The sequence below is a fragment of the Periplaneta americana genome, chromosome 15 (assembly GCF_040183065.1).
Source record: "Periplaneta americana isolate PAMFEO1 chromosome 15, P.americana_PAMFEO1_priV1, whole genome shotgun sequence".
NCBI classification, from domain to species: domain Eukaryota; kingdom Metazoa; phylum Arthropoda; class Insecta; order Blattodea; family Blattidae; genus Periplaneta; species Periplaneta americana.
The window spans coordinates 31,945,772-31,958,253 of record NC_091131.1 but is presented as its reverse complement, the minus strand read 5'-3'; the positions used below and the strand labels follow the sequence as shown (position 1 = coordinate 31,958,253).

The 12,482-nt window shown below is 37.4% G+C and overlaps 1 protein-coding gene across 4 annotated transcripts in view; it reads right to left on the bottom strand.

Annotated features, from left to right (window-relative positions):
* Zdhhc8 (zinc finger DHHC-type containing 8) overlaps nt 1–12,482 on the bottom strand; it is a 103,661-nt gene that overhangs the window by 34,234 nt on the left and 56,945 nt on the right. For 3 of the 4 annotated variants that reach the window (XR_011336085.1, XM_069846916.1, XM_069846918.1), the window contains one exon: nt 6,917–7,027. The exons of the other annotated variant lie outside the window; for it this stretch is intronic. Coding sequence is in view for 2 of the 3 variants with exons in the window: in XM_069846916.1 (XP_069703017.1) it covers nt 6,917–7,027 (111 nt within the window). In the remaining variant the exon portion in view is untranslated. The remainder of the gene's footprint in view (nt 1–6,916; nt 7,028–12,482) is intronic. 4 annotated transcript variants of the gene reach the window in all.

Sequence of the window (12,482 nt, the reverse complement as noted above, 5' to 3'; positions counted from 1 at the left end):
CTTAAAAAAGATTCCAAGTAACTAACACAATAAAATTAGGTAGCAAAAGAGTGAGAAACCATATCTCCACACACTAACTAACTTATTTGATAAGAGCAGGAGTTTATTGCTCAACTGTCTTCTTTATGTAAGCGACAAGGATAATCGTCTATATGAGATAATTTGTTTTGTACTGGATGCATGCCTATCCTGCAGTAAACAAATTGTCCATTTCTTATTTACGATCAAAATATTCACATCCATCCACGTAGAAAAAACAACTATGAACAAATTGATTGCATTTAGACCATACAATGAACAATGTGCAACCAAGCAGAGTTATGCACCAAGGCCTTCATGTAGGATGATCCAAAAATTAAGTCAAAACTTCTGCAGCATACACAAGTTTTCAAGTAAAATACTTTATGTAAACCAACGTCGATCAACTTTCACCTGTCATATTCTGATCCCTGAGCCCTGCTACATACGACCCACTTCCTAGACTCAGTAATAATTATCACACATTATCCCTACCTTCCCGTGGTGCAGCTGTTAGTAAGCATAATTTTACAAGCTGAACTAAAGGGAGGAGCTACTCATCAATTAGCACTGGTCAGCTTGATGAGTTAATGACTGAATTTGGTATAATTTTCCTCTAACCAATACCTAATTCCCTCTTTATCCTTTCCTATCCAGTCCTCTGACTGAACTCTTACTTTCTTCGACCCCAACGGCATTAGAGCATTCGAGGCCTAGGGGTTCATTTCCCTTTCCTTCCTCCTCTTTATACTTTTCTGTTCCTAGTGCTGACCTGCTATGGCACTAAAATCGTCCTCCAGTGGCTTAAGGAGGGAAAGCTAGTGATCAACAAGATCTCCCAGCTAGGTCCGTCGACCAACAGCAGGTGTGGTCCTCCAGACATTCTGGGGGTTGTGTGTGAATGAAGTAGCCACCAAAACGTTAAAATATGGTGTTCACTTAAATCGGCTACAACTTGCCATTTAACCACTCCAATTTTTACTCTGTGAAAAGATTTATTAAATCTACATACTTAGACTTCAACAAACAAAATTTGATAACACAATCCCAAGGGAAAAAATGGAACTCTCTGCATCAAAATCCACAGTTAATTCCCGATTTACCACGAAAATCGTCTGTAGCTGCATTTAGATTGGCAACAGGCCATGATTGTTTGGTCAAACACCTGCATAGAATTGGAATATATCAGTCCCCTAACTGTCCATTGTGCAATTCAAACCAAGTAATGGATTCGGAACACCTCAAAATCTGTGCTTCAGTGGCTGGTCATGATAATATCTTTGAAAAATATTGGAGTGCAAGAGGTCAAATGACTTTATTGTCAAATGCCTGGCATTAGAAAACAACAACAACACATTCCTATGCTACCTGGTGTCCTCGTGACTCCACAGCATGGACTTTCACAGAGTGCCTTACTACCATCTAGGTGCTTTTAATCCACACAGTAAACCCCACAAGGGTCAACCCTTAGTGGTCTGGTGGTTGCAAAGTCTGCTTCCAGGCCAAAGCACCACAGCGTCAAATTTGAAAAGAACATGGTCACAGAGGTACAATTTCTGGTCTACTGTTCTTTGTTTCCCTACATTTCCTTGGTTTATAAACAAAAGTACCTGCAGGCCCATGTCTATACTGATACTGCAGAGAAATCTTGCACCACAAAACTGCAGAGTTCTGGCGAAGCTTGTAAGTTAAAGTTGCAACATTTAAGGATTTAAAATGAAAACTAACATAAATTATACACAAAAATATCTGAGTTTCATATGCTGGCAGCAATGTTTTTAATGACGTCATACACTGCAGAGCAGCAATTGTATGGAATGAACATACTGTGAATTGAAAGAAGTCTTAAAATCAGTTTGCCTTGTTAAAACTCTGCACAAAAGTATTGGACCTACATATTCAATATTCCGAAAAGATTTCAAAATATTTCTGTACGAGATTTAAATAAAAAAACTGACCCAAAGAAACGAAGAAATTTGACATTTTATTCATTAATTTTTCGCATTTCTCCAAACAAATCCCACTACCATAAATATTTGTAACACCAAATGCAATTTCAACAATAAAATCAGTTAATATAACGAACTTAAAATCCAAATGAAGACAAACTACATCCAATGAAATGTCAATAATGGTCGGATATTTCAATGATGTCATTTCTGAGTACTATCCAACCATTTTGAAACTGTGCGACTATTTGTTATAGGTACAAGGCAGAATGTATAAAAACCTATCTACACATAGCTGAGATCAACATCATCATCATCATCATCATCATCATCATCATCATCATCATCATCATCATCATCATGAACGATTCTGGATTAGGTCCAGTAGGTCCTATTCTTCTACTACTCTTGAAGGTGCTCCTGGTAATTTCATTTATTTCTTGGTCAACCTAAATCCCTTCATTCTTGTGGACTGGCCTGAGAAAATTTGTTTGGGGAACCTTCTGCACTCATGGTTTTTCCAGTTCTATGGGTGTAATTTAATTTCTATTATAATCTGAACTTTAAGGGTTTCCTGAACATCTGTGTTTTTTTATCTAATCTAGACATCTGTATTTTCTGCCTAGGTAATCTATTAAAGTCCAGCAGAGGTCTCAAGGACATGTGTGCAGCTTCCAGTTTTTTGCACATCTTTTATTCATAACCGAAGTTTTGCTTCATTAAAGTAAAGCTGGTGTTTGGAACAAATATTATGAATGTATAATTTAGTGCTAGTTAACATGTGTTTACCAAATGTCATTTAATTATTCTGTTATACAAGGTGGATCCTGCAGATTGAAAGGGATGATGGAGTACACTTAAATGAGTGGAAAACCTTTATTACGTTTTGTGATTAAATGCATGGTTATAATTAAAAAATTGAGTTGGAAGTTTCAGCAGTATGGCAACATTACCACTAACACATTGCTCTTTCTTCTCGTAATACAGATGGAAGAGGTCAACGAACCAGAGGAATAAATGATTCTTTACTAGATTTTTCTATCGAAATGGACAAAAATCATGATTTTACTCGCAACAGTTATTGAATAAAAGTGTTAAACATTTGGCAAAAAACATTTTTTCTGAGAAATATGATATCACACTTTTTTGTTGGATACAACAGGAGATATTCGCTTTGAAAATCTGCAGGGTTATTTCACTTCCTCCCTGTATAGTTGTAATTTTATATCAATATCTCTAGAGTCATTTATTGATATTAGATTTTCCCAAATATGTGAAAACCCTACTCTATCTACAGAGAACCGAACCTGGTAAATTGGTGATCAATCGGTGAGCTATATGAGAGATGATATAGGTTCATTTTCTACTTTGAACCTTGTCCACACTTCGGAAGTTTTGAACAAGACTTTTGGATCATCCTGTATAATATCATATGATCTGCCGAAGTTCTAATTATTTTACACAATTTTATAAATTTGCTTAGACAGCAATGAACTGCTAATACTGTTATCAACAGATTAATTAATTGTATTTGCAAAATAAATAGTCCAAGAATGCACTGCAAAGAAAAGAATCATCTGCACTGATATAAAAAAAAATATCACTGTACAAGCTAGCTGGGATATGCAGATACCTAACATGAAATTAAAAACATATTACAGGCACAAAAACGTCAAGAGCATAAATACAAATTTTTGACAGCAGTTTTTCCTGAAGACAGGAGCCAAGCAGCCCAACATAAGCAAAACAAAGTACAAGTACAAAACTGGCATTTCTCACAAAGCAACTTGAATCCACTCTTCTTATATTCTATCACAGCTAGCTAAATTGAGCAATTTTTATTTTTCATTAATCAAACACTCTTTGCACTGATGAAAAAGTAAAGTTCATGACTGTAGAAACATTCCATTGCAAGCAATGTTTCTTTTTTATGGCTTATATTCCATTATTATATTAACTAACTTTAACTGATAATGAACATTATGAAGACAAGATTTAATATAATTTTCAAAGTCATATTTCAGACCTCATTATTACAAAAGATTGTGGGAAGTAATATTCTATACTAATTTAACATTGACTGTTATAAAAGCTACGTTTAGGTAAATATGGATAGATGGGTTTTCCAAAAAGGGAAAACTAGAGTGGGCATATATAAATAAATTATGATGAACTCAACTCATTTACAAATGGGTAGAAGAGGAAGCAATGGTGGCATATACTGGAGAAGAAGCTTAGATTCAACTTCATCTATTGCTGACAGACAAGTAAAAACGATGTTTTCAAGTTTAGATATGCCTCGTCTTCAGTGAAAAAGGAAGGAGAACCAATTGGGCCTTCACAAACTGGGTCACTAAAATGGGCTAAATGAATAAAATTCCTTTTCCAATCTCCCATTCTTTTTTTTTTTTTCATTTCATGGTAGATTCTACTTTACGAACCATCTTGTTTTCTACAGTCAGTGATGTGGGTTTGTCTCATTTTAGGGTCATCAACAAGTAGGAATTATTCTCCTTTTCCTACATTTTTATTGCATCTGTGACTCAAGCACTAGTGTGCTAATCTTTCTTCCAGACAGCCTGAGTTCCATCACCAGCCTGATCGTGTTACAATTTGTAGTGGACAAAGCAGACATGGCACAGAATTTTTTTCGGGGTACTCCTATTTCCCTCTATCATTCCACAAACACTATTCCACCTTCCCCTGATTTCATCTACATCCATAATAGTTAAAATAGGCTGGGATGAAGTACTGGGGTAGTACAGGTTTCCAATGCTGATACAGGAAGAGCATGGGCTTTGGGCCCTGAGGCTTATCAAGTACTCATCAGGGGTTGGGGCCTGGCTCTGCCAGGGCCAAGGCAGGATGGCCCACCTGTCGAACTAGGACAATCACCACATATATGGGGCACTCAAAAGGCGAATGTATGTCTAAATGCAACGAGCCCATCCTGGGTTTGGCCCTCGAAAGGCTTCTTAGGAGCTTTAAAATGTCTAGAAGTAGTTTTTTTTTATTGGGTTATTTTGTGGCGCTGTATCAACATCTAGGTTATTTAGCGTCTGAATGAAATAAAGGTGATAATGCCGGTGAAATGAGTCCGGGTTCCAGCATCGAAAGTTATCCAGCATTTGCTCATATTGGGTTGAGGGAAAACTCCGGAAAAAACCTCAACCAGGTAACTTGCCCCGACCGGGATTCGAACCCAGGCGCGCTGACCATTACTCCACAGGTGTGGACTAGACATAGTTTTTAATATTAAGACAAAAAATAGATGTAACCCTCAAAATGTCACTTTTTTTGTAGTCTGTCAGCTGGGTTTCATTATTTTTAATAGTTCCAACAAATAGGATTCATTTTTCTTCCCATTTCTTTCCATTTTCATATGAAACGTCGTATTTTCTATACTGTAGTCAGATAACTAGATTCAAGCTTTGTAATTACAATGAGTAACTTATAATTCTTTTTTCTCCTTTCCCTTTCCATCTGAAGACTAGATTGATCCAACCTTCTGTAATGTCGTGCTTTCTGTAGTCAGTCAATTAAACTAAGTTTTAGTAATGACCCCAAGGACAAGGAATCCTTTTTCTTTTCCTAATTCTCCTCCTGTTTTCACCTGAAGACAAATATACATATAATCATACAACACTGTGCTTTCTATGATAAGTCAACTGGATTTAGCTCTAACACCTAGGAATCCTTTTCCTTTCTTCCACTAATTGTTTTTACTATGACACAACAGATTTTATTTATTTTATTGGGTTATTTTACGACGCTGTATCAACATCTCAAGTTATCTAGCGTCTGAATGAAATGAAGGTGATAATGCCGGTGAAATGAATCCAGGGTCCAGCACTGAAAGTTACCCTGCATTTGCTCGTATTGGTTGAGGGAAACCCCAGAAAAAACCTCAACCAGGTAACTTGTCCCGACCTGGATTCGAACCTGGGCCACCTGGTTTTGCGGCCAGATGCGCTGACCGTTACTCCACAGGTGTGGACTACAACAGTAGATCTAACCTTCGAAATGCAGTACTTTCTATGTTCAGTGAACTGGATTTAACTGTTTGCAATGGTACCATAAAGTAACATTCTTTTTCTTTTTTTTCTCCATCCCCTTCTGTTCTCAAATGAAGACAAACATACACCAAATCTTTGAAACAGCTTGATTTAATTGGATTTAGATCACTGCAACAGCACAAAAAGTAGGATTTCTTTTTCTCCTCCCTGTTCTCTTCAACCTTTCTGAATCATAGTGTTTTCCATAATCGGTCAACTAAATTCAGTGTTTACAACAATCTCAATGTAATGGTTACCATTTTCTCCATTTCGCCGACCTAAACTTCTTCTCCTGGAATTTGGGAGACAATATCTACAATATCAAAATGAATTAAACAACATCATATAGGATGAAATGGCTATGTATAGGACAATATGGACTTGAATGAATTAAAGAATTATTTCCTTCAAAACCGTCTCATTTTTTGAACTGAATTTTAACTCCATTATAAAAGAATTCACAGGAGTTCTCGAAACAGATCAGACTTGAAGCCAAATCTCACAATATACAATATCAAAATTATATTTGTAATAATACAGGCACAGAACCAAAACACTCAGCATCAAAGCAAGAGAGATTGAGCGAGCAAACGTACTGGAAGTCATCTTGTTTACCTTGCAGTAACTTGGATAGTTCATGTTGCTGCCAGATGAGGAGTGCCCCACCTGAACAAACACAATGCATGTGCCAACATGCCTGCCAACATATGCTCTAACAAGACCTCTTGCCAACGCACACAACACTTCCAAAAATACAGACAAAGGAAATGTCAAAAAGTGTTCTGCTAACTACACAGCTCGACCCTGATTGGTTGCTCTTGGGTGATTCATTCAAGTTGTTAATCAATAAAGACGAATGTAGGGGGGACCAGGCGAGAGGGGGCCTCAAGATACCTGTAGCAAGAGGACGATTGGGTGACAAACAGTATTCTTCTGCAAGTCTCTGTTCTCTCATCACAAGGAGTGGGCGACTGACAATGTGCAGAGTTCTTCCTCAATCGCCAGCTGATTTAAAATTCACATGAAAAAAATACACTGCCGGTACATTCATAAATAAATCTTTTAGACTAAAAATTCACATGCAAAACCATGCCACTCACTTCTTACATCGACGACTCAACTAAGCCAGTGGGCCACACTTCACAGATATTCTTTTTCTTTAATTTAAAACTTAAATCTATAACACTACAAATAATTAAGATCAGTTATAATCTTAAAATTATGTAATTAATCTACTTGGATCATTATCTATGCATTCTTTTTAAGATAGTGCACACTACTATGTCCCTTTGGATATCACGTTAGTATTTTTATGCTCGACCACGCCGAAATGTAGTAATTATACACCTGGTAGCAGACCTTTAATGCATGTCATTTAAGTACACCTACTCATTAAAGGTCAGGTCTTTCAGCCAATGACGACTCAGGTTACAACTGTTCAGCCAATGACAGGTCAGCTTTCTACCGTTATAAAACCGCAAGTATCGATTATTCTCGGATGCAATCGAAAGAGAATTAGCGAAAAGTCACGGAGGCTGGAAATCCAATACTGTCGCAGAAGGTTATGTTCTGTTACTATAATAATTAGCGTTAATTGTAAATAGTATTCAAATAAATTCAATTTGTCATCTCGTTTTTCAATGTCTAATTTTATTTCAATGTTATCTCTGTAGGTTCTCATGGCCTAGCAAGGTCAATGTGGACATCTGTTCCTCGGAAAAAATCAATACTTTCGCGTCTGCGCACATCTCACAACATACGGGACATTGCTCCAGGTCAGATACAATAAAATTAATAATGTCAAGTTAGAAATATGGTCGAGCATAAAAAGTCGTATGAAACTCGCCTATAATGGTAATTAAGAAGCTCGTATGAAAATTATGAAACTCACTTGCACATGTTTCATAAATATCCATACTCACTTCTTAATTACCTTCATTATAGGCTCATTGTATAATGTACTATTATGGTTACAACTGCAGTCACTATTGGTACATGCAGCAGCATATCCAAGGGAGGGTTACCGGACTTGAATTCCCCCTCCCCCTTGAACTTATTAAAAAAATTACATATTTAGAACTGAGTATTTTTATATCCATAATCGGTTTCCCTTCTCTAATTTTTCACTGTCAAAGTAACAAAATCTGCAACGACATAAGGCATAATCCACTTCTATTTTAACTTCACATACAGTTTCACATAAATAGTGTGGTACAAAAACTCACAAGTGTGTGAAGCTCTTCTTAGAAATTAATGTGTTGTGTATTGTCATGCTAAACTTACAATGAGCATGGCTACGGGCCATACAGTAGCGTGCAAATTAATCCGAACATGACATATTTTTACATTTTCTGTCATTGTTGGCCTCACAGCTGCTCATATCGCTTTAATTGACATCTGTAGTACGTGTAATTCCATTGTTGAAGGTCTGTCATTATTTTTTTATAATATGTGACATTTTGCCTGTCGTTTTGTACTTATAAGCATTTCAGTTGTGTTGAAGACTTAATACTGCAATCCTGTGTACATTCTGTCGTCTTCACAAATGGATACAACTCCACGAAAACGGTCTAAAATTATAACATTAGCAGAGCATTCTTCTATGACACAGAGGCAAATTGCTGCAGAATGTCATATCGGTTTGGCTACTGTTAATTCGATCATAAAACGATACAGGGAGACTGGATCCATCACACCCCAGAAAAAAGGAAACTGTGGCCGGAAAAGGAAGACTTCACCTGCAGATGATCGTTTAATTGTCAGGAAAAGTAAATTAAATCCTAGACTAACTGCTGTCGATTTAACCCGCGAGTTAATGGCTACCACTGGGGCGAATATTCACGTCACAACAGTGCGGCGTAGGCTTTTGGAAGCTGGACGAAGGGCTCGTAAGCCTATTAAGAAGCAACTGCTAACCCCTGTTATGTGCAAAAAAACCCTTAATGTGGGCAAAATTACATCAACACTGGACAGTGAATGACTGGAAGAATGTACTTTTTTCCGATGAGTCTCATTTCGAGGTCCACGGCCACCGTGTTTCTTACGTACGGAAAGGATCCGAAAAAGTAACAGCAGTGCATCTACAACAAGCACCCAAATACCCACCTAAAGTAATGTTTTGGGGTTGTTTTACACATGAAGGGCCTGGAGCATTAATACCTATCAAGGGAATGATGAATTCTGACAAATATATTCACTTATTGGAAACCAGAATCATACCCCAGCTGCAAAAATCATTTTTGGATGGCAGAGGTGTGTTCCAACAAGACCTGGCACCATGCCATACGTCTTGAAAAACTAAAGAATTCTTCAACAAGATGAATATTCAGGTACTCCCCTGGCCAGGCAACTCACCCGACATCAACCCCATTGAGAACTTGTGGTCAATTTGCAAAAAAAGAGTGCAAAAAATTGATTGTTCTACAAAGGAGTAGATGATTTCTGCCCTCATTGTTGTATGGTTTCGCGATGAAGAAATGAAGAATATTTGTGGGAAATTAGTGAAATCCATGCCAAATCGTCTCAGAGCTGTTATTAGGAACAAGGGAGGCCACATAGATTACTGAGGTAGGTCTTAGATCCTTCTTTTTATCCCGTTTGAGTGTTTTTGCATAAGTAATTATGTTGTTCGGATTAATTTGCATGCTACTGTAAAATTAAAAAAAGTTATTCTCAAACAAGCTTGGTATATTATTTTATCAAGTTAATAAATAAACAGAAACAAAAAAAGGGTTCCTCTTGGAGTTACGAGGAACAGAACCAACAGTAACAGTTAAAGAATTTGTTAAAAAAAATGCAATCTGGAAACGAGGAAAAAAAAAGGTTATCTCAAACTAAAGCAAGTAGGATGTCTCCTAAAGTTGATAAATCACATGTAAACGGCCAATGTTAGATGATATGTTAAGTGTATTTAAAAAAAAAAAGTTTATTCTAACTACAAACTCTAAAACTACAAATCTGCCATACGAATACAAATTAAGATATGAAATGCTACTCCATCACATTCATTATCCAGGGAAGAACTAATGACAATAGCAACAGATATTATGCACAGATTCAATGTTACTCCAGAACAATGAGGTATGTCTATTCTATATAATTAATCCACGTGGGATATTTCCATTGGCTTCGCGAAATTTTAGTTAAAATACTGTATAAAAATTTCACAAATTCCTTTTAATATAAAACAAGAATCAATTTCTTTACCTTCCTATATCTTAAAATATGCCATAAGTTATTACAGTGCTGAAATGATTGTATTCATGTTGTCCGAATTCTGAGTGCTAGCTGATTGCAAGCTAGTTTAATTTTGTTTATAAAAAGAACAAGTGTGTGCACATCTACAGGAATGCACTTTGTTTCACCACGTTACATACGTGGAAAAGAGACAATCAAAAAAATGGTCTACTTCGTCTTTTAGAACTACCTTATACCCTGAGGGGATACAAATTTCTCAAATGCAAGTATTATTTATTTCAGAAAAAGAATGGTCGATTATAGATTTTCTTCCCTCCCACCACCTTTTACCCAAAACTGTAGTGTCTTAGACAGAATGGTATATGAACAGTTTTGTATATTTTCTTCTCACAAATACATCCTCAGCTCCTGTACAAAGACCAATGGAACACACTGTATACTGTACAAATTATACATACTGAATCATAACCATTTAACATGATCGAAGTATTGGACAGTAATAAAGCATTGCTGTAAATACAATAAAAATAACACTGAAGAAACATCTATATCAATTAATTAGAGGAGAATTGAAGAAGCATTTATAGCAGGAAAATAACAGCCATGCATACTCACTTATAAACAAGAAATTATTCTCTCTAAGTTAATCCAAATAATTTGCTCTTTACATTGCCACACCAATATACGAGGATGATTAAAACATGCAGAAAAATTTTACTATTCTTTGATTTCAGTATGGATAAACACAGTCTAGTGAAACTAATGTGACATGAAGAGACATCTCTAAGACATGCATTCACATTGTGGAGATTGCATACTGATCAAAAGTATTGGGCCAGATCTAGATTCATTTTCCGGGCTGAGAGGCAGTGGTCTGTTGGTTGGTTTTATACCAGACGTTTCGTCTGCAACTGCGGCAGACATCTTCAGTGGAGTGGTATCCGAGGTCGCAACACTCTTCTCGGCGTACCTGAGGCAACAGACCGTATCAGCAGGGTACTGAAACGACATGAAGTGGAAACGACCTTCCTGCCGACTAAGCAAATCCGGAGCATGCTGAGGTCATCCATGGACAAACGAGATAAGCTACTGTCCGCCGGAGTTTACAGGATTCAGTGTTCGTGTGGGAAGGTCTACATCGGTACTACACAGCGGAGCATCAGGACGAGACTGACAGAACACAATAGGAATTGCTGCCTAGGACAGATCGACAAATCAGCAGTGGCAGCACATGCCTATCAAGAGGGCGATCACAACATACAATTTAAGGACACGGACATCTTGAGCATGATGACACACTTCTTCCCCCGTCTACATAGAGAAGCGATCGAAATCTATAAACATGATAACTTTAATCGCAAGGAAGAAGGTGTAAAGCTAAACAAATGTTGGTACCCGGTCCTAAACAGAACAGATAAGAAGCCACTACAACAAAAGGATGGAACCCAGAACAGGAGCAGCGAACAAAGTGGCGCGGACAGCAGCGACAACAGGCCTCGGCCCGCTAGTTGTACTATAAATACGGCCGCACAACCAGCCACAGGATCAGTTGCCTCAGGTACGCCAAGAAGAGTGTTGCGACCTCGGATACCACTCCACTGAATATGTCTGCCGCAGTTGCAGACGAAACGTCTGGTATAAAAGCAACCAACAGACCACGGCCTCTCTAGATCTATAGACTCCAGTTGTGAAAGCCTACACTACCAGTATTGGGACACCTCTGAATAGTAGTGATTTGAAGCCTACAGTCACATGATATGCTACAAACTGGTTTTAGTGAAGGCAGTATACTGTATTGTGTACAGTTCAGTGTTACAAATAATAGCAGCATGGTTCGGTCTGCAGAGCTTAGCAAGTTTCAACGTGGTATGATCATACGGTGCCACTTAAATAGTAAGTCTATCAGAGACATTTTAGCCCCTCTGAATCTGCCAAAATGAAGAGTTTCGAATGTTGTTATAAAGTGGAAATATTATGGTACTACCACAAGTAAACCACGACATGAGCCCTATTTTTACAAAGATGGTTGTTGTTGTTTAGTCAACTGTCCGAAGACAGGTCTGGATCCCATAAGTGACACCAATAAGGCATCACTCATGAGGCAACTAGGCCAGGAGATAATGGGGTAGGGTGGACAGTTCCTTTGAACTTCAACAACCATTCTTAATCAAATGTTTTAATGCAAGCAATTTGTGATAGAATTATTTGCAATAATGTGAGGTTCTTAAATCTCCCAACTCAACACCATGTCATATTTATCTAC